At 38.6% G+C, this 24,059-nt stretch overlaps 1 protein-coding gene across 8 annotated transcripts in view; it reads right to left on the bottom strand.

Moving 5' to 3' along the window:
* The window catches only part of erc1b (ELKS/RAB6-interacting/CAST family member 1b), a 203,923-nt gene that overhangs the window by 110,581 nt on the left and 69,283 nt on the right, over nucleotides 1-24,059 (bottom strand). For all 8 annotated transcript variants that reach the window (XM_059510812.1, XM_059510805.1, XM_059510806.1 and 5 more), the window contains 2 exons: nucleotides 15,946-16,081; nucleotides 4,745-4,876 (listed from right to left, as the gene is read on the bottom strand). In XM_059510812.1, coding sequence (XP_059366795.1) covers nucleotides 4,745-4,876; nucleotides 15,946-16,081 — 268 coding nt within the window. The remainder of the gene's footprint in view (nucleotides 1-4,744; nucleotides 4,877-15,945; nucleotides 16,082-24,059) is intronic.

Genomic DNA, 24,059 nt, shown 5'->3' with positions numbered 1-24,059 from the left:
GGGCAAACGTTTTCACTGGCCCCGCATGAGCGGCTGGTCGCTTTCGTACATCACGGCCGTAAATTCCACGCTGGAGCTGAGTGACTGGTGTCACTGCACACCGAGGGCCCTGTGTAGGAAGAAAATACCCCCCTTTTTCTCTCAATGACCACGTTTGCCCTTACTAGCACATGACTCATTAATGCAGTTGCTGCAATGGGGTTTGGCAGGATGCTAACGCTCATGAAAGCATCACCTAAAATAAGACAGGCTCATCCGCTAAACAAGCACATCAAACCAACTGAGAAAACATTGACACTCCTGAAATATCAATTCTGCAAGGAAGATGGAGTGAGATGGAGAGAAAAATTTAAACCAGGAAAGTATTAAAAAAAAAGTTATTTAAAAATGTGTCATTGTTTACTCATGTTGTTTCAAATCTTCCATGTGAAATACAAAAGAATCATTTGATTTATTTGTCATTATTCATTCTTTGCCGCCGCAGCTTTCAAATCAAATATGCCACAAGTTTGATGACATTATAATCACAAAACACGCAAGAACCCACACTGATTCACGTAAATGACTTCAAATCTGGTGGAAATAAGCCATTTTAGTGGTACATAAACTTAAATTTAAGGCTGTTTGCCACACAAAGCTATTATATGGCTTTAAAAACATGGAGTATTGCACATATGTACCGACCATGAACACTGCAGCAAAAATTTACAATAAGATCTATTTCATTAACATTAAAGAATTGGGTATGATCAATTAACAATGAACGACTGTATTCTACAGCATTTATTAATTTAGTTTAATGTTACTAAATACTATTATTCATTGTTACTTCATGACAGCACATATAACTTGAAATATCAAAAGCATACATGCAACTTTTAATATTTTTGCTTTCCTTTGTATTTATTCATTAATTTGATACATAAGTCACACCTGTGGAGAAATTACAAATTACAAATGAATAAATATATATATTTATGAATGAAACAAAGATTAATAACTACTGTAAAGGACATTATTTCTATGTAACTATAATAACTAATTATATGAATGTATAAATTAACAAACAAAATCACTAAATGCTGTAAAATTTAAGACATTTTATATGGTTCTTTCATGATACCTAATGCATTAAGAATCTTGACAAATTTAACCTTATTGTTGAACATTTTTTGTAAAAACCAAAATTGCTTGTGGGTTTAGAACCGGTAAATAATGACAGAATTCCATTTGCAGTCATCTATTTCCTTTAGGAAAGACTGGATGATTGTAGCATTCTAGCAGACGATGTTCACAGTGACCTGTGTAATTGTCAGAAATCTTTCAGACTTCATCTGGTACATATGAGAAGTTACAGAAACACGTTTGGACTCATATTTCCAAATTTAATTACCTGCATGAATGGGGCAAACAAGTTATAGCTCTTCCATGTGCTCTAATTAAACAAGTGCACACACACACACACACACACACACACACAGACAGAGCTTTTAAGTAAGCTTAACAGACGCACAAGAGAGAACGGACTGGTTTTTAGCCAGAGGTTTGCTTTCATGTCAGTGTAACAAAGAGCAGTCGACCTTGTCCCCATACATTTAAGACTAACATACTGACAGCAATTTGTACAGGCACTGCACTCGGTCCAACATGTGCACAATGAGAACAATGAGCCGAGCGGCTATTGGAGGAAATTGAACACAGAGCTAAAGACAAATGCTTGCTTATGATTGGCACATCAGAGGGTATGGTGAAGCAATGGAGGGATGTTAATTAAATAGCAGATGAGAGACTGTGTGTGCGTAAGAAAAACCATGTGCGTTTGTGTGAAGCTAATTAGATTATGCATGGTTTAATGCAGGACCACAAATTACGCATTTAAAAACCTGTCTGCCAATTGCCAGTGAGGCAAGCCGCCATTCTGTTTTCTTTTTTTTTTCTCCATTTAGCTCATAACTCCCAAAATATGTAACCAGGAATATGAGTTCTTTCTTATATAACAGGTGACAGGGTGGGGAGGAACTTCCAACAACGATATCCTGAGTGCGCGTAGTGAGACTCGATGCGGCTGGGACATTGGTAATGAGCGTGGAGACTGGTTCCAGAGGGTGGCACTTGTACTGTCCCTATTTCCTCTTCTCTCTGAGCCCAAATGAGGGGGCCGGCCAGGTTTAGCAGCAGTGTTGGCTCCCACCGCAGCCCCCAGCTCTAATTAACCTCCGGGGGATTGGAGCGGAGGTCCGCCCGGCGGTGAAAAAACTCTAGGCCACGATATGTTCCCGAGACTGCAATGCGCACTGGGACGATGCTCAACCAGTCATGCGAATCTTTAGAAAACGGAGAGAGAGCGAAAAGGAAGGAAACGGCAGGGTGCCAGGATCCACAGAAGGTAGAGCAAACCATTAAGGGTTTAAAAATGAAGCAGAGAGTCGATGAAGCCAAGTAAGATGGACAGAGAGGGAGAAAGGAAAGGGAAAAGTTCAGGGAATCAGGTAGAGGGGAGGCAAGATTTTCGCAGCTACTTTGCGCTCTGTTTCAAAGCCTGATTGGCTGCTGGTGTTGTCCGGTTCATGGAGGACTCATTCAGAGAAGGTTATAGGAGTTTGATACTATTGCCAAGGCTCAACAGACAGCTGGACAGTGGTGCAATTTGCATCGAAGCCTTAAAAACAAGTTTGACTGGGCCAGAACAACTCGAGTATGGAATTCCAGCAACTTTGAATCATAAAATAACAAATTACTAACAGTTTATTTGTACATTCAATCCATTTACAGCATGTTCTACATCTACATTCGGTCTCCATTTAGACAGTTGAGCTGCATTAAATGGATAAATCGCACAAGTAAAATCCTGTGATCTATCTCCTTCAAGGCGTTCCAAACCCATGAGACTTTGGTTAATTTTTTAAAACACTTTGAAATGAGAATTTGTTTAATGAAACTTGGGAGGTTTCAGTCCATCCATTGAAAGTCCAGGTTACCATTTAGATCCAAATTTAGAAGATCCATACATAATATGTTCTACCTTTTATATGTGAATAATATGAATCTTATCATCATATAAAGCATTCCTAATTTTTAAAAGACTTGGTTAAAACAGCTCGTTTCATATGGAATTATTTAAAGGCACCTCTACGAAAGTTTCAGTTACTTTGACTTTCAAAGGAGGGACCGAAACCACTCGGGTTTCACTAAAAAGATCTAATAATTTGTGCTTCAAAGTCTTATGGGTTTTGAAAAAACATTCTTTTAAAGTAGACCCATGTAGAGTCTATAAACAGTATTTACCCAATATATTGTTCCTCTACCTTTAAAATCTCAGTTGAACTTCTGCTTAAGAGAAAGAAACGCCGGAAAGTTCTGTCCACACACCAGACGTTCCTCGTGTGCGTATGCACGTTCTATGTGGCTGAACTGAATCGGACCAAAGTTAGCAGTCCTCACGCAGGACACGCAAAGCTTATTTATATTCTAAATGAAGACTGACTGCAGACACAAACACGTAACCCATGCATGCCACATGAATGTCCGCCACTGGCAAGGCGAGGCAGCGCTGGCATAGATCTGGATGGTTGGCACAGCTCTATGTGCTGGTGTGGTGATGTGCTGTGACAGGCTGGCTTTTTGCTGGTTCCTGAGCTCTGTGAAGGAGGCTTTTTAATGAGAGCGATACTGTCCGCCAAGCAAAAGGCATTACAGCCCCGGCCCGAGAGATGCTAGCCTTGCGTGGATGTGCATACAGCTCTGTGTAAACACTGGGAAGGATGTTTGACCAGGAGGATGAGGAAGTGGACATTTGCACAATGAAAAGATGGCTGTAGGGTTTGGCTAGCATTACACTGAAGTTACCGCACACATTTTGCTTCAGGTAACACATCACAGGTACACAGGACTCTCTTTAGAAACATTGCTAGGAACATTTCCAGTAAACATGACTGTTTATCATACTTCAAAAGTTATCTGGATGTAGACTATGATAGTAGAAGTCTCAATACTGCCAATGCTGGCTGCCTCAAGCTGAATCTTTTTGTTAGCTGGATTGGTAATGTTGTCAAACATCTCATTAAATTGAGATTTTTAAGAAACCAAAACCAAAACAGTAATTCATTCAAAAACAAAACAAAAAACACAAAAGGTAAATAAAAAGATCAAATAAAATTAAAATAAATATGATAAAGGTAAAATAAATAAAAAGTGTTGCTGTCAAACGATTAATCATGATTGTTTACATAATGTGTGTATACTGTGTATATATTGTGTATATATAAATGTATATATAAATACAAACACATGCATGTACATATTTAGGAAAAATATGTTATGTTTTTAAGTTTGATATAATATCAAATATAAGAATATAAATACTATATATAAATTTATATGCATGCAAATATTTTCAAAATATATACTGTATGTGTGTGTATTTATATACACATAATAAATATACACAGTACACCTACATATATTATGAAAACAAAATTTTGAATGCAATCGTTTGACAGCACTAATAAAAAGATAATAAAATAAAATAATAATAAAATAAATTTAAAAAACACTCTACTTAATAAACTACTACTCTCTGAACTTAAAGGACAAGGCACAAGGTATTAAATAGAACTGATCTGAAGGTTAAAAAAAGGCAAGTGAACAATATGCAGATTCTGAAAGGGAGAGAAAACTGAAAGAGAGAGTAAGTGTATATGAATGATCTTAGAGCTTCATCTCACCTGTGTTTGGTATTTCTCACCTGTTTCTCTGCATTTGCACGGGCAGATTCCTCTTGTGCTAACACCATTTCTCTCTCGGCCGTGATCTGTACGCTCTCACGCAAGGCCTCCTCCAGCTCCTCGATGCGCTCATCCTTCTGCTGCAGAGAATCCTAGTGAAAAATATTTTAGTGCTTTAGTAAACATGCAACAAGACACTATAACATCCAACTGACAAACTTGAAGGTGCTTATCAATACAGATTTTTTGTAGAAGGTCAGGAACACAGGAACAGTTCTATACCTAGATTTAACTGCCGTTTAACTGAAACTTGCGTATAAAACAATTTCTGACTGTAAAATATACTTTGATAAGCTGTTCAAAGATTGTAAACGCTAAGTACGCAGCCCTTTCGAGAACTTCGAAACTGACCGCTAATGACTAACAAGTGCAGCAGCAGGTAGCTCTGAGAAAGCAAGCTGCAGTCATTTCACAGCATGTGAGGTATAAACATTACGAATTTTTGGACTGCGGTAAGTGAGGGCAACCCAAACTGTCCATCTCATCGAAGTGACTCATCTACGGTCTGCTCCCATGATGACTCAGCGCAGATCTATGACTCGACAGTCAAGAGTGAAATCACACTACTTCAAGTATCCACTCTTGAGAGAGTCAAGGTCAAAACCTAGTTATCATGAACGTCTGCGATTGATTGTATCAGGAATTGGAAAAACAGAGGGGGAAAAATTATGGAAACCATGAGAGAAAAAAATCTGATTGAAAGTGTGCTAGAGAGCGAAAGAACGCAATGGTTAGGGACTCAAATGAATAGGCATTGTGGGATACGTGGAGAGATGCCAGAGCAGTGCTGAATATGGGAACAGTCTTGAGTTCATTACGCTGCTCCATTTCAAGGAACATTCACATTTCATTTTCCCCCCACATTTCAAAATCGGCTACAAAAGTCCTGACTCGTTTGGCAGGCCTGAGGCACTTAGTACAGACCTTTACAAACATGCACTCTGACGTACACAACCGAGCAAACAGCCACTACACACACTTACACACAAACTGCCATTCATACAAATGGAGCTCTACAGTGGTAATGGCCTCCATGCTGAGAAACTGCCTTCCAGCTAAAAGCATCAGCCTTCAATATGAAGATGGAGGCCTGATGCACACAATGCCAGACGCCGATGATCACAGCGAACATTTTCATCTGGAATCCCACACCACAAATTCCTGCTAAAAGAGGCAATGTGAAGGTACACAGATAACCAGATGCATCTGTCACTCTAATGAAGACAATCCTGAGAGAAAAATCAAGAGCTTGTAAGCCGTTTATGAAGATGCTAGCATGCGAAACTGACCATGACGGTGACTTAACATTTTAATTTTACATTTATAGCATAGAATTTTTCTTTCATAGGATTTGCTGGTAAACTGAACCCTTGACCTTGGCATCATTCATTTTAAAGCTACAGAAATGTTCATTATACCTGAGGAATGTATATCTGATAAAGAATGAATTTGTTCATAACACTTTGTTCTTAAAAACTCTTGAAATAAAGCAAACATTACATTACAAACGTTACTGTTAACATGGAAAACCTGACTGTGAAAGATTTTTTTGTAATCGATTTTAAAATAATATTTTACATTTGTTTTAATGTATTTTGCAGATATGTTCAAGGTATACTTTTTACATAAAAAAAAAAAAAAATCAGGGTATTAATCATTATCTGGGATATTACTAGAAAAAAAAAAGATTTTTGGCATTTGCAACAATAGCAAAAGGATTTATTCATGCATTTATAATATATATTTATGCATGCTTGATTTTTCATAAAACTGTTTGTCAAATGCATACACACACACACACACACACACACATATATATAAGCATTTGATAGACATTTATCAAAAATATATACAGACACGCACACACTTTTACCCAAAGCTACTTTGATTTAAGATATACTTTTCCCTTTATTATTATTATTATATTATTATTATTTACTTTTTTGCATTCAGCAGGCTGTAATTGGGCATAATTGACACAGGATCAATAATCAAATCTTCAAGATGTAATTATAAGACTGATCATTTTGTCTCTAAAATTCCTTCCAACTCCATGCATCAACTTTCAATATCAAGACAAGAGGCCTGATGCACACAATCCCAGACACCATTTTCATAATTTTCATCTGGAATCCCACACCACAAATTCCTGCAACAAGAGGCAATGTTGATAACCAGATGCATCTGTTGAATCAGCAGGATTTTTCTGTAACCAAGGTCAGCAATTACAGGAAGTACAGGACACAAGCAGGGTGATGGGGTACAGATCACAGCATGTGGTATAAAGGCTCTCTCTTCTATCTTATTTTGACCATATTTAGCTTCCACTTTCCTCTCGCAGGCAGACCGCAATCACTTTGGTTTGATTTAAAGCGACAGTAATCCTTTTTGCTCGGTCAATATCTCATTACGGTAATGCTTTTGGTGCCAAAACCACACAGATGATAGAAGGAGACACCTCAGGGAAGCCACAAATCAAAGCCACATGCTGTACCGGAGGGACTGGCCGGGTTCGGGTGGGGCTCGCTGGGGAATCTGCCCAGCTCTCCGCAGCTTGCACATCCAATTAGAAGATGAGCAGGACGAGCCTGAAGAACAAGAGCTCAGCTCGCACAGTTGGGGCAGAATGACTTGCAGCTGTCTGACATGCTCACACACACACACACGGATAATCGACCCAGGGTGTCCTAATTCAACACGAACCCGTTTCGTTCCCATCTGCGGCTTCTTTTTGGATGGAACGGGATTGAAAAATGCGTTCGCAGTGCGGCTGCACTATCCCAGGACTCAAGCGGTTTCAGCAGTTCGTCAGGGTGAGGAGTTTAGGTCACAGTATGAGTTTATTTAAAGTAATCCACGATGACCTCAGCTAAACGTCTAAGACTCTGCCAAAATGGAGGGTTTGGTAGCAGATGTCCCTTAAAGCAGTCGTTTTTCCCAGCGGGAGGATTCTTCTGTACCATTTTGGGTGTGAGAACGAGGAATCACAAATGTTTATGAAAGAACCGGAAAGAGCAGCAGGTGTCCATCCTTCTTGGCTGGGATAAGCGTATCAGACGGCCAAAAGCATGGTAACATCAAACAACATATGCCAACAAACAGGCCCAATAAAAAAGACCTGGGAAGTCTATTAAAGAAATTAGAACATGCTGATGTTATTCCCGCTACCCCCACCATCTGATCTCGAGCTCCCGATCCTGGATCTGGTTTGAGTTGAAAAGCACAGATACTGGCGAAATGCTCTGCCAGACTGGACCGCATTTGGTCTTGACTCTTTGGAGAGTCAAGAGACACAACAAACCCAATGTGCATTAGTTCATCGGACGTTCAGCGAATCCACAGTTGTTTAGAACAGCCATCGTACGAGGGAGAAAATTTGAGAGGAAATAGCTGAAAGAGGGCCACAATAAACTAGAGTGTTGTGAATTTGTGAACGCAATCAATAACAAGAAGGCCAGGAGAGGAGGGAATTAAAGTGAGTGACAAGCTGAAAGAAATCTAAGCTTCCATGACGAGCTCAAAACAGGGCTTTGAAATGCTCCCATGAGAGCTGGATATCAAGCCTCTGGGTGCTGTGGTTACTGCAGATCTAAGAGCTACGAACACTGTTTACTTCATTTCTATAACCTCCAGTGATGTGCCTCTTTGAAGCGAGCCTTTTCCGGCATCTTCCAACTCTTTCAACCCCTCTCGCTGTCCCATCTTACACGGCTTTCTGCATGTTATACATCAAGATGATGGCTTGATGTTGGGGGAGTGGGGTAAGACGTGTCATGTCGTAAATCTAGCAAATGGTATATGATTATTCTTTATAGAAAAAGCCCATTCTATTCTGCCTATGATTGAAAAAATTGACAAGCAGTTTTCAATGCTAAAATAAAAAATTAAAATAAAAAAAAAATCACATGGCAGAACTTAATAAATATGTAAAATATTTAGTTGAATTGCAAATATAACCATGCCAATTATTTACTAAAAATTAGTAAAAAAAACAAAAACAAACATATATTTTAATAATTTATGTCATATGTATTATTATACGTTATAAATATCATACATTAACTATAAGTACAATTTCTCTGAAGAAAAATATCCTGAAATATACATCTGTATATATATATATACACATCTGTATATATATATATATATATATATATATATATATATATTAACATATATATATATATATATATATAAACATTTTAAAATATCAATATAAAGAAAAATGCATTGGAGTTGCATTATGCATTAGTTCTGTAAACATTTTTCCCTCTTTTCATGGTCTTATTTTGAAATGAAAATTTTTCATGTATTGACTCATCCCATTACCTTTCTGATATACAGTATACCATATTTCTATGGTTACAAGAAATAGAAGTTTTTTTGTTGTTGTTGTTTTTTACATTTCTAGGTGATGCAGACCAGTGTTGTTATTGTCAACTACATCTATAATTGGTAAAAAAATATTTGTTTTGCTAATTAAAACTCTAAAATAAACTATTTATTTCAGATAATATTGTCTTCTAAAATAAGTTGAATTAATAACACTATAACAACAACAAAAATAATGAAAATTGAAAATCAAACTGAAAAAAGAAAATATGAAAATAAAAGCTAAATTTAAAAGATTTATAAAAGCTATAACACTATTAGAAAATAACACTGAAATATAATATTAGTTTAATTTCTCATAAGTAAAAAATGGCACAGCCAACCCTACGCTTACACTTCAGATTACAGGCATAAACACTAATTATGCGGAGTAAAAAATCATGAAAAAAAAGCATGAGGAAAAACATTGGCCAGGTGTGTTAGGCCTTCAGGTATCTCCACCCTCAGCCTGTGGTGGTGGGAAGCTGACCTTTAATTCACAGTCCTGTGATCATTGCTCTACTGTGCGTTGAATGATAGCGGTTGTCTGGGCACAATGGGTCATAAAACCGGCTCCCCAAAGCATAAAGTCATTATCATAAAATAATCTCTGCAGGAAAATTCTGCCCTCAGCAGGGAAGCCACTGGGACAGTTTCAAAGCCACTAGTTTATGTACATGACAGTGGACCCAAAAAACAGAAAACACAAGAATGAGAGCAAGAATGTCCCACACGGCCGAAGGCTAAACACTTAGCATAAGGAGGAGGAGAAAGACATGAGATGTAGCAGAACAAAGATGGGTGTAAACAACAAGGCTCTGTTCTGATTGAAGGGGTGGAGGGCCTGCATATGGGGCTGATGGGTATCAGATGGTGCAGCTCTGTAAAGGCAAAGGCTTTTTTTTTTAAAAAGTCAGCACACTTGGCAGCCATTTTGGATCTGGGTAACACCCTCGGGCAATTGTTTTCTAGTCAAGCAAGCTCAGCTCCTATCTATCTGCATGAGGAGAGAGTGAAATCCAAGTATTTGCCAACTTGTTTTGCAATAACCCTGCAAAAATTATTCTTAATGAGTATTTTGAATCTAGTTAAAATAACTAAAAATGCTTGAAACGAGAAATTAAGCAATACTCCATTAGACAAGTTTTTTTTTTTTTTTTTTGAGAGACTGGATCTTTAATACAAACATATTTTGTCTTACTGCCCCCTTTTTATATTCACTATATTCAAGATACAATCAATGCTACCAGAAATGTATTGTAAAAAAACACCTAATAAAAAGTAATTAAAAGGTATTTTTTCCAATGGATATCAATTTAAGAAGAAAAAATGTAGATAATAAATCCAGGGTGTTTAGCTCCAGTCAGGCTATTTTTCTGTATCATCCCTCTCATGTGGATTTGTGTTCCGTAGCAAATGATCAGGTGATGTCCTTGCCAAAAAAAGCAAAACGATCTTCTAATTTTAAGGCATGATTTCCTTTCTCATAGTTGTAATGTTGAGCACTGAGATTTCTACCATTTGTTACTCAACGACTCCTATGTCATACGATTTCTGGCACAGGCTAGCAGCTCAGGGATTTGCAACAGTACAGAGGACAAAAAAAGTTTTGGAAAGCCCACAAAGAAAATGGCATTCCTTTCCTTTTTACTGTTTGAGCAGTCATACTAACACACCATCTCTAACATACACAAGACAATAGAACTGTTGCAGCCCAATGTGTCCCTACAACCAAACAAGTTGCTCTTGGTTCCCAGAGCTTGCTATAAGTAGCCGATCTCTAGTCAGAGCTCCTCTCCACCAGTGCTTTGGAGTGTCAGTCTCACGACTGGCGTCTGTTAGCTCCCTCCTGGCCTGTTCGCGCTCGAGAGGTGATGAGTGGCAGAATCAAGGCTTTCATGTGTGAAGTACACTGCGCCTCTTGCTTTTCTTCCTGCGCTATTTCCATTCCTCAGTCTCTGCCTCGATTTACCTCTCTCTCTTTCCGTTTCCCTCTGAGTGTTGAGAATGGCTCTCGCCACCGCATTAGTGATGACGACCTTGTCGGGTGGATTTTTACCGCAGTTTTGTTTCACCTTTGCTCAGTGTTACCACTAAATTCTGATCTCTCGTCAGTCTTCAGATGTCTTGGAAGACAAGAGTGGAACATTCAAGAACATTCCACAGAGACCTCAAGAAATAAAAAAAAAAGTCCAAACCTGAAGCTGCCAACGCTAATTTGCCTGAGACAGTAATGTAACATCTAATCCCAAGATGGTTCTTCTAAACACACAAATAGTTGTTAGGTCAAGCAAAAGCAATTCGTAAGAAACATAACCGTTCCCTGCAGAAAAACAGCCAGGTTTGTAGGTTTTAGCTGGTCTCCCATTTTAATGTCTCCAAAATACATAACAGAACAAAAAAGTCAAACAAAACAAAAGAAGACCCAAAACTAAATTCAAAACCAAACTAAAATACGAAAAACTAAAAAACAAAAACTGAAAATGACAAAAACACACAAAGCAAGACTCAAAAGAGACAAAAAAAGCCCAAACAAAAACCTCAAAGCAACACAAAACTAAACTAAACTCAAACAAAATGTACAAAAAGAACAAAACAGGGCACCAGCTAAAACTAGCAAACCAGGTATGCTCACCCATCCCACTGAATCCCATTTCCTAAGGCCGTCCTGTGTCAACTACAGCTTCCTAATGGATCCTGGATGTTGCACTGCAACCACTCTGTTATGGCAGGTTGAGAAAATGACATTTAGGATGAAAAAAGGCCTTCCCCCAGGGACAGCAATATGTTCCCCCTCAATAAAAGCAGCATGGGCAGGCCAGCGAGTCATAAAGGGCTCCTGTTTGACTCTTTTATATCTGCTTGTTTAAAAAGGACCATAAACCTGCGATTTGCTTGCAGCACTTTGGCTTTATTAACTCCAGTGTGTCGCCATCACCTGTCAGATCTTTTCATTTGCCTGCAAATGCGAACACAAGGAGAAAGGCCAAAGAGAGTCTGCATGATTGGAGGTGTGTACCTGTTACATAAATCTTAATATAATGTGTTAGTTAAGGATGGGTCAAGCATGGTTAATTACTGAGGTTGACTAGCTTCACTAGATTTTTCTCTAGATTTTTCTGACATTTAGGAATCTCCTGCTGTAAAAATAAATAAATAAATAATAAAATAAAAAGCATGAAGATAATTCAACCTGCGATGCATAAATATTCAGTCTTTCTTAACCGCGCACAAACTTACACGCAGAATAAAAAGACCACCAGTGCTTGTAAGAATACTTAGCAGCATGATCCCTAACTCGACAAACGTTATAAAATACTGTTCCACTATTGAACACTAAAGGTGTCACTCTAAGCTCTCTGCCTTTGAGTGCTGATGTTTGCAACCACACGAGAGCACATTGTGCCAAACATAAAAGGGGCTGTGAGACTTATAAACAGAAGACCTATGGCTTACAACCGCTATTTGTAATGTGCGGCGCTCCGGCGTCAGTCTAATGGCTTCTCTGGAGTAGTGCACACATTGCACCTGTGGGGGAAACCCTTTTCTGAGCTTGCTTTGATGATTGCACAAAGTATGTGGCAGAATTTGTTCACCCTTTCTGAACTGAAGCATGCTGACTTGATGTACCTTTCCATTCTTTGACCTTTCTATTTTCTTTCCAACTTTCTCTTTTAATATTTCCATTGTATCTGTCTTTAATGAAGGCCGGTCAAGGTGGAGATTGGAATACAGTGGGGCCTTCTGGTCACTGGGCATGCTGGGAGAGCATTTGGCGCTGCACTACGTGCAGTAAAAGGGAACAGACTCAACCACGCAGTAAAACAGGTATTTACTGGGCTTCATTATAATGTCATCTTTTCTCCCCCGCTGTCTCTCTCCATCCTGCTTCCCAGCGAAAGTCTTGATTTCTTCAGGTTGATGATATTTGATCAGCGGGAGAGGTGGGGTGGCGGGTACATCTTGATGATTCAGTACATATTGCACATCTGGGAACTCTGTTTCCGGGTGGAAAAAGTCTCAAATGCTGAAGAGATGTGGAAGCTTATAAAAAACCATCTCCAGTTTTATCAGACTAGAGAGATAAATGAAAAAGGATAGGGATGATTCACAAGAGGTTAAAGTCATGCTCTTGAGAGCCATTGATCAAAGACCTTCTCTTGCATTGCAATTCTCTGCACATGCAGCGGCTGCGCCCCATTTGTTCATCTATGGAAACTAACAGATAATCTTAATTAACTAGACTTTGACCATTTTGATACTTGCCCATTAAAAAGTCACTACCAAGATTTAGCAAAGTACTGAACAGCACGTTGCTATCTGGTGTATTATGTGGTTTCTAGGGTTTTTTGGTAGTTGTTAGTAGGCCCAATTTTAGTGTTGGGTTGGTTACGAATGAGCAATTCAGAAATTAATTCAAAATGATTAAATAATGTAAAAAATAAAAAGTATTATTATTGTAGCATCAATATTTTAATAAATATTTAGGTCAGTTAAAACAATTTTGAACTTCTATTATTATTTATGAAGCACTGGTTTATTACAGATGGGTTTTGTACTCATTTTGCTAATATTTTTTAAAGATTTTTCTTTTGCAAGGATGGAAATATTATAGAAGTTTCTGGAACATTCTGACACACTTTTTTTTTTTTACTAGTATGTGTGTTCCCTGGGAATTGAACCAACAACCTTTTGCGCTGCTAATTAAATTAAATTTCAAATGAGGTTGTAAAAAATAAATTTCAATTTCAATTTCAATTTCAATTCTCAGAATTTCATAGAAGCCTTATAAGTATTGTTCAAAAACAATGTAACAATTTTTAAGAAACTTAAGAGGGAAAGTTGGTCCAATTTTTTTTTTTTTTAAGTCTTGAAGGTTTAATAGGACTTACAGACAAATAGATTGCTGAATACCTCATAAATTACCAAAATGCATTACCTGTGTTGTATTTCTTAGCATTGCAGTTTAGGGAAAGTCATTTCCACTTCCTGCCATTCCAATTTCAGTTCAACTTCCTGCGTGTTAAGGCCAATTCAGTTCAAGCTCAAATGAATCTATGGGTTTGTTGGAAGTAACAGTGATGCTTGCCTAAGAAAGCACCACTAATTAGAGGACTGATTGGATCAAATCATGTGAAAGCAGCACAACGCCACCAGCAGAAAACTAAAAAAAAACAGAATCAAGAGCCCTTCCTTTCTGACCATGTAACCTTCTCCAATGTCAACAGTTGCTATTCTGAATGTGTTTGTGCAGCTCTGGTGCTCAACCACAACCGACCACCCCACATCCCACCTCAGGGTTCCAATGGAAACCTTCTTCATTGATTGAAAAAGCCATTTTTAGTGCCGGGTCAGAGAGACGACTGCTCTGGTGTCCTGGACTAACCTCTCTCTCAGCTCACCCTAACCAACCGAATGGAGCGGGACCACCGTAACCATACCAAATCAACTACAACAATCGGTTTCCCTTCCAAACACGTCCAATAGCGCATGGAGACAGCTCAGGGTTCGCCTGATCTGGAGTCTCAGGGCCTCAAGGCCAGATCGTGACGTGCCTGTGGGGGAAGGTGGTGGTTGAAGGTCTTGGCTGAAGACGAGAGGCCCACGATGCAGCCCCTTCAGTGTGCTTCGAATGGGGGAACGCAAGCCACAATGTGGGCTCGCGGCAACGTGACCCCACGGAGGATGCTGAGGCCCTGAAGTCATAAATGAGCTCTCTTTGACCGCAACACGTATTTGTGCGCACGCACACACTGACGAGCCAGTCGCTGGGTACCACAGGTCGAGGTCCAATAGCACATCAATCCTGCTGTCAGAAAAAGAGCATATGAACTCGAACGAAAACAAAGAACACATGACACAGAACAAGGAAAATGTGCAAATGGAGAATGATCGCCAGGAAAGCCTGGAAAAACACTGAAAACCACAACAAAGGGAGGGCCGCTGTGGCATTGTTGTCCAGAGATCTACGGCAAAGAGGAAAAACAGCCCCTCCATAAAAAGTGGGACTTTTTGCGCTGAGATTCTCACAGACATTAACTGCTGATTCTGGCTTTCTATTCGAACCCTCACTCTAGAAGGGCAGGAGTGGCCACCATCAGCCTGGATAAAGTAGTTTGTATTTGCAAATCAGCTCAAACTAAACATGCCGATACCTGGATTCCGTTGCCGACACTTATGCTTCAATATCGTGGAGTCGTAAATTAAAAAATAGTTCCTGTGGTTGCACTGAACAACTGTGTCTTATTTCATCGTTCAATTATTCTCTCCTTTTCTCTTTTCCTGAACTCCAAAGCTCACAATGAGAGGAGGACACAAGGTCAGGATGTGCGTGAATGCGGTCTGGATGAGGGAAACATGAGATCGCTCTTTACCTGAGAAGAATCCCAGCAATTCTCAAATGAGGAACCGGAGCTGACATCCAAACTTATATAATCAGAAGACGGATCGCTCTGAGGAGACACATTTCTAGGCAGCGCAGAAGGAAAACCTTTAAACGCTGCACAAAAGATTGAGCTTTTGTGAATTACTCATGGTTTTGGGGGGACTTTGACCCTCTTAAAGGTTGATGGGTCTCATTATGGGTTAAGTTTCAATGTTAAGACTATAACAGCCACTGCTCTAGTCAGATTTTAGTGGTTTTGTGTGTAAAACCCTTGCTTGAAATCCATTGCAAGGCAAGGGGATTCATCCTGCATTTCAATTAGACAACAACATATGAGTGAAGTCTGATCCGGAATGGACTCAAGAACATAACTGTGAATAAAGTAAATAAATGTCATGACTTTACCTTAATCTGTTGAGAACACTCGTTCATGTTATCCTCTCGTTTACGAGCCTCTTCCATCAACTGAGCATTCTTGTTCTTCTCCACCTGCTCTTTGTGCTTCAGATTGGCAACCTTCTTGGTTTGGTCTTTCATTTGCCTGTAAGGACACACCAACAGATTTCAGTCAGACATTTACAGATGGACATTGAGGTGGATGGATACAGGAAACATGAGGAGAGAGGAACTTTTGTGTCTTTGACAATTAAGTGTATAGCAACTTTTTAGGAACTAGCAATGCCAAAAGATCTGCAGAATTATTCTATGGCATCACTGTGAAGAACCTTTAAAGCACCTTTATTTTTAAGGGTGTATAATTATGAATGGGTCAAAACAAAAAAACAAAAAATATAATAAAATGGCATTATGTATAACTGATGAAATCAGGTCACAGTCTGATTGTATACATTTAAATTTGAATTTATATAAATTTTAAAATGCAGCTATATTTAAAATATATTTTAATTAGAATAATGTATATTAAAAAGATAAAATGAAATACCAACTAATATAATCAGGCCACCAGTAGAATCAAAGAGTTTAAGAGTTTTATCTTCTTTTGTAAACATACAAGCAGTCAAGTATAAACAGAAGGGTCAATGAGAAGAGCAAAAAGTGGTCTAGCTTATTATAAATGACAACAAAAGGGAGCAGGACTGATCTCCACAGATCAAGCTGTGCTGCAAATGAAAGGCAGTATCTCTGTATTTGAGCTATGGGATTTTTCTCATTATCCTTTTCCCTCCTCCATTTGCTGTGTCATGGAAACCCACAGAAACACAAAGCACTACCAAAAAGGCAGGAATAAATAAATTAAAAGAGCATTCAAGCCAGTTTCATTTCTGAGAAGTGTCGCACCAACAGGCCTAGATGCTGTGGTTGCTCTGCCCCAACGAGCGTCAGAGCGTAAGAGTATTCCTGTTTACGTGGCCGCCGCCGATGTATTGCGCACTGGCAGCATGGCGGACGGGATCGGTTACCGTTAACCATCTTGACTTGATCCAAAAAAGGGAAAATCTGCACGTCTGCCCTGCAGAACAGATGTACCACAGACAATGCCAACACCAATGTCTTTAAATGAGTAATAACACAGCGTTGTGGAAAGACCTCCCTCGGCCCCCCCCCCCCTTGACACCACAGAGCATTGCCCAAGACACACAATACAGGAAGGTAATTGAAGAGTTATTATGAGGACTTATGGAATATGACAAACCACATCTACATGTGCCAGGAAAACAGCACCAAGGTACTTTGGTTGGTGCTTTGGAGTTTTCAGAGTGAGTTCACTGAAGCAAGGTGATGTTGAACAAGGCTTGGAGAGATCAGGCCAAGCCACTGCGCCACTAGAACCTGATCGTTCTTCTGGATGAGCTGTCCTGAGCACAGTGGAGTCTCTGTGTGGAAGTACCAGAAGAAAGCCGCAGTCTTCTGGCTCCAGTTGCAGATACAACTTAGATACAACAAGCTAACAACTGCCATAGAAAGGTTTGGAGATCTGGTTAGTCTGGTGACATACTGCTAGTAAAGGAGCAACTTGTTTGGGCAATTATCTGTCTTTTCAGAAGGTTCCCAAGGTTTTCTTTTCTTTTCTCTTGTACATGAGGATCCCGAGACGTGTTGACAGAGTGTAGGCGATGAAGAGGCGAAGTCTACTACCATTTCATCCAATGTTGTATCCAATATTTGCTATAATCACATTTCTGCAAACACAAACCAAAATCGGTTCTTGAGGCTAACAAAAACACAGTAAGACATTGAATCTATTGCACCGTTAGGGTGGAAATAACTAAAAACAGCATGCTACTAACTTGACCACAGTGCAGATTTACCAATAAGCGGCGGTGTAGCATGACAAATGGCTCCATCGCTGTATTTTTCATCAGCAGAGTGAACTTTGTCCTCTCTCTCGAATGTTGCATTGAGAAATCGGATTTAGTTTGGTGAATCAGTTCATTCACATGGTTCATGTAAATAAACGATTCACTGATTAAATAAACGATTCACTGATTAAATAAACGATTCACTGATTTATTTAAACAATTCGCTGATTTAAACAAACATTTCGCTGATTCATTTAAATGATTCACCAATTCATTTAAAACCGAAATATTTATTTAAACAATTTTTTCGGCTATGTTATATAAACGCATTTTCTAGTTTTATTAGTTAGTTCTGGAGTCTCATCCCAGATGAATGGGCTAACTGCAGAATTAAGGAGTACCATCTGACAAGATTTTTTTTTCTCAAAAAAGTAATTTTTAGTTAACTAGCACTACTATTACTCTAAGCGTAGCTTGGCTGTAGTGTAACTATTTTATGAGCATCTTAACAAGTTGCAGTTCCAAAGTAGTTTCCTCAACACTGCTAATTTGATAGCTATTAAAAAAAATCTAATAAAAGCGCTGCAAATAAATTTCATGTCCATTCTGGAAACATCAGGCAAATTGCACTGTGCTGTCAAAAAACCATCTTGAAGATAACATGACCATATAACAAAGCAAAAAGAAAGACTTTGTGTGTGTGCTCCAGGGAGTTTGTGTAACAGGTCATAAATATACTGGAATGTTCCTATTTGGTGTTTCCAGAAGAGGCCAAGCCATCTGCTTGGCTCTGCTACACTTGCAATAAGCAGCTGATGTTTTTTATGCATTGCGCGCCAGCCTTTATTCAGGGTTTTGATTATATGTTTATATGTCTCCATTTGAGCTCTGATGTGATGGGAAAGGTAACCCCATTTCACAGAGTTCATGGAGGAAACACTTCTACAACAATAAAGAAGAATGGCAACATCTAATTCAGATGCAATTCGCCAGTCATTCTGGTATTTTTGATATGCTGTGATAAAAGCATACGATGGCGCAGGTACAGTGTATAACAAAAGCGATTGGTAAACCTTGTTGACAGAGAGGCTTTGTTAGGCGCATATTACTAGCATGCATGCCAATATTTTCAGTGAGCTCCACTATGCTCCACTAAGTGATGTTGACAGTCTAATCTAGCCCATCCTGTCAGGATAAGTCAAATACTGATTTCAAAGATTCCTTAAATAGACCCAAAATATAGCTCTGTTTTACATTTATCAGTGTAACAGTGAACCACACAACACCCAACTGCATTCACATGAAAAGGAATATTCAGAAGATGGACTCATCATGTAACTTAATCACCTAGATTGCAAATATTGATATTTCTAAAATATAAAAATATAAAAATGCATTTATATTCATTTTAATGTAACTTTTATACATATTTTATGTAAAATTTTACATAAAAGGTGTATAATAGTAAAAAACAAACAATTGATTCACTTTTATTTAACATTTATGTTAAAAGTTTGTTCAATTATTTTATTTAATTATTTATTGGAACGATATTAATATTAACAAAAGATTTCTGTCAAATAAATGCTGTTCTTTTGATCTTTCTATTCATGTTTAAAAAAAAGTAAACTGATAATAATAAGTAATGTTTCTTGAGCATTAAATCAGCATCAGCATTTCTGAAGGATCCTGTGACACTGAAGACTGGAGTAATGATGCAGAAAATTCAGCTTTGCATCTCAGGAATAAATTACATTTTAAAATATATTCAAATAGAAAACCATTACTTTAAATGGTGATAATATTTTAATAATGTTACTGTATTTACTATATTTTTGATCAAATAAATGCAGCCTTGGTGAGTATAAGAGACTTATTTTTAAACATGGACTATAAAGAATTTACTGACCTAAGGCTTTTGAACGGTAGTGTAAGAAAGAATAAATATAAGAGATATTTTAAGAGAACATCTCACTCTTATGGTAACACACAGGAAACACAAACCTAAATGGAAACATCTCTGTATAGTGAGCACAGCTACGTAAGTGTTCAAGGGCAGAAACCCCATTTAAAGGCCTTTACCTCAATTTTTCCAATGCCAACATTTTCCTTTCCTCTAAATAAAGCTCTGGATCACATACATAACCCTGTCATCTTCCTCCTCTCTCTACTGAGCTTTATGTTGCATTAGTGGCCATATTATCAATACTAGGAAAACTGTACCTTATTTGAGTGTTAGTGCGGCTTCAGGCAACGAGAGAAGCAACATTAAAATGAGTGGAAAAAATGAAAAACAGGTAAACAGTTCTATGACAGGGCGGGAGAGAAAGAAAATAATCTTTGAGCTTGTCTAGAGGAAAAACACACTAATTATACATCAAAACATTACATATAAATCCAAACAAAACACACAGGTGAAAATGCGTTCAGAAGAGAATTTCTGCACTTCAGTCTAACCGAATGCTTTTTAATGAATCTTATTTTCATGGAGCTGAAACCCTTGAATATTATCACAAATATTAATTCATTATTTCAGTCCAGATCTTACAATTAATAATTCATATGCAAGACAGCTCCAGGCAATGTTTACAGGGTGAGGCTTGAAAGCACTTTGAAATTCTCTAGATATTGGCTGAAGCGTGTGAGCAAACATCAGAAAGTTTGCTAACTTTTAGCTATAAAGATATTCTAAACTTCTGCATAATGAAGTCTTTCAAACAGGCAACTAGTAAACACCTCTCAAAACACAAAAACCAAAAAAGTCCTTTTCACATTTGCGCTCAAGGGAAGGACAAGTCGCCATGATGAGTTAAAAGTGAACACTGTTGAATGACCACCACCGCAAGGTCGAGCTGGGAAAACAAAATGCGCAAGCCCTCAAAATGACTCCTAATAAAATGTTCACTCTTTCAACATTTCCTTTCTCAAAATAATATGAACCTACATTTCTAAACAATTACGTTTTGTGGTCACTTAACTGGAGAAATGAGGCCCGGCGGGCATTAAAACAAACGTTATTCCAAAGTTCAATCGCACCTGACACTTAATAACATAAAACAAGACCCAATGGTAAAATTGGGTGCGATTTTGAGATGAATGCACAAGGAAATCAATGTTGAGGAAATAAATCCATCACGCTGTTATAAGGAATTCTGGGTCGAAAACTGAAATGTGTCTTATGTTACGAAGCCAACCTGCGTTTATGAGCGGGCTGCGCCACACAGAAGGCTGGAGATGGTTACCACGGCATGTTTTTATCCAAGCCTTTTGTGCCCACTTTTTGATGTCATTTTTCTTGTTCCTTTCAACCGTGCTGACAGAACTGCACATAAGTGTGCCCACACTAACAGTCCAGGAAGGGATAAACAGCAAAAAGGTTGAGTAAGGACAAAAACCTTTCTGTTTATTGCAAGCCCGACCTGTTTGACCGGCAGAGAACGGAGTGGAACGCCATCAAAGACTGTTTGAGAGTGTGTTTACTTCATCCCTCATTCCTCTCAAAGTCATCCTTTAATGTCAATTGTGTCTTTATATTGGCCGGATATCTCCTTCCTGGCATTCAGGATATGTTCGTGAGCTCAGGACTAATAAAAGACAGGAAATGTGGGTTCTGCGCAGACTGTGGCCATTTCTCTAGCAGCAGGTGGAGCAAAGCTGGCTTGATAGCAGGGCTCATTTTCACAGTTCTGTCTGCGGTGAGCGCAAACTTTTTGAGTCTAATAGACTTTGGCTTCTGAAGAGGTTTTGCGGCCAAGTGCATGGCGGGGTGTCCCCGCGTCTCTTACGTACCGTCCTGCGTGGAGCGGATGATTCTCTCCGGCCCTTGACTAATCTAGATAATCATGCGGTCGGCCCTGAGGCCAGGCCAGTCAAAGCTAACTGGAAAGCACACAGAGACAACAGACAGGCGGACATGTTCCCCGAGCCGGCCGGATCGTATGCACTCATCGACAGGCCCAGAGAAGCAGACCTCCCTGTCTGTGCGGGATTGTGGCCTTCACCTGCCGAGGGAACCGAGAGCGGCAGACCAGCGCAGCAGAACAGTCTCGCCAAAATAATGAGACAAAACCCAGAAATACAGCATTCTACCTCTCCAGAATGAGTAACGGTGACTTCAATTACACAAACAGAGAATGTGGGAGAGAGAGGAAAAACAGAGGGAGGAATGACAAAATATATTAAGAAAACATATTACAAAGACAATATATATTAAAAATTCCTAAAATAACATACTGCATGGTAACCTTAATTAAAATTGATTGCGCTTATAAAACACTAAAGAAAAAAATTATTTAAATAATGTGCACAAATAAATTGTCAAAATAAAAAAATATATAATAAAGTAGAAAAAAATGTATGGCATAAAAACTAATGAAAAAAAAGAAACAATTAAAAAGAAAAACCTAAAGATTATTTTAATATAGGACATAAATCATCCAAATAAGACTATGTCATAGACAAAACAAATACTAAAGGGAAAAAAAGGAATAATAAATAAAATACAAAGGAAATAATAAAGTAGATTTTTTAAATATTGTATAAAATGTATTGCCTAGTATGCATGGTTATAAAGAAAGAAAACTACCTGTTTATATTATAGGCTAAACAAAAGTGCAAAGAGCCATAGTGACTAAGAGATAACAAGTAAGAGATACAAAGAAATACAGTTATAGAGACAAAAGAAAGAAGAATGAAAATCTGAAAATAATTAGATGTAGAATGAAAGAGAAAAAGAGTGAGACAGAAATAAAAAAGGAAAAGAAAGAGAAAGAGTAGACAGGAAGCGTTCATACTTCAGGGAACGATGCACGATGATCATATTTATTGTCAAGCATTTGTAGACTAAATTAAGAAGCCCTGGAGCTCAGCAGCAAATGCGTAACACTGGGGAAAATTCATTTCAGGGTGACATGGATTCCTTTTCATTACGCCGCGCCCCTTCATCTGGGGGAGATATCAAATCGGCCTGTTTGTTGTGTAGCTGAGTTCCAGAGAATAAATAAAAAAAGCCACAAAACAAAGAGGAGAAGAAAAAGGATGAGCGAGGAAGAGATCGAGAGAGAGAGAGAGAGAGAGAGAATGATAGTTCTGTCAAGCGCTCCCGAAACATTCGGCTTGTTTTCTAGTGGAGTAACAAGAGCGGAAAAAATAAAACAGCTTGACAAGTCTCTGTTCCAGACCAAACTAAAAAGAGATGCAAATAATAACCATGATAAACAAGCCGAGCAGAGATTCTGGCTGTAGCGGGACAGGTCCATATCGACGGTGCGCTGGCAGAAGAGGCAAGCTTTTCAACACCGCTCGGGAGAAAATGACTGATGGAGATTCTTTACGCTCCAATTAGAAGTTCTGCAAGGGCTCTCCCACGTTCTTTTCCCACATCCTTTCTATCTGTCATCCGTATACAGCTGAAGCTCTGGTGAGTCCTTCTTTTCTTCTTCTGAACTCGTCTCAGCAGACCTCACAGGTAAGCTAGCCTGCATTAATAAGACAAGCTCTTCTTTTTGTAGCGCCTGCTTGACCTCCCAAGGTTTCCTCATTCCTTTTTTTGAAACTTTAATCAATTCAGGTCAGAGCAGTTTCTCTTTTTTCCATAGAAACTTTAGAAGCAAGTCCAAGGGGAGTGATGGAGGCAACAAGAGCAAATTGGGGTTAAGTGCATCGCCCAAGGGCACCACCACACCACAATCAACCACTGAATCATTTCCCCCCATCTAGCGGATACAGTCCCCCCCCCCCCCCCATCAGCCCCTCAGAAACGCAGGTCCTGGATCATTCAAACCATCCTTAAAATGATTTACAGAGCAGGCCCTGGTAAAGCAGCATATAGTTTATGTAGGTTACAACCTAAAGAAGTTGATTTGCAGTTGTAAGGAAGTGCAGGGGAGGAAAGTAGGCATACTGACCTTGAAAGCAGACTGGGAAGTAGACAGCATTCCAGTGAAAAGAAATGCAGAAGAAGAAAGAGAGAAAAATACACCTAGATTGAGCTGGGTTAACTTGGAAAGCTAAGACAAGACGTCCCCTTGGAATTATAAGGTTCTATCTGACATTTTGTCAAAATTGAGTTATTCCCATATTGTTATTCTGTGACAACTTATTTAAATTATGTGATAGATCTTTTTTTTATTTTGTATACATTATGGGATTTTTATTTAAAAAACAACAAGGTTCTATCTACAGTCGAATGGAATGCGAAAACTTTGAAGCTCAATATCTCAAAACTACTCGGAATGCAGATAAAAACTTATAATTCCA

The sequence above is a fragment of the Carassius carassius genome, chromosome 26 (assembly GCF_963082965.1).
Source record: "Carassius carassius chromosome 26, fCarCar2.1, whole genome shotgun sequence".
Lineage (NCBI taxonomy): Eukaryota > Metazoa > Chordata > Actinopteri > Cypriniformes > Cyprinidae > Carassius > Carassius carassius.
Note: the sequence above shows the minus strand (reverse complement) of the source record. Positions and strands in the feature narration are given on the sequence as shown.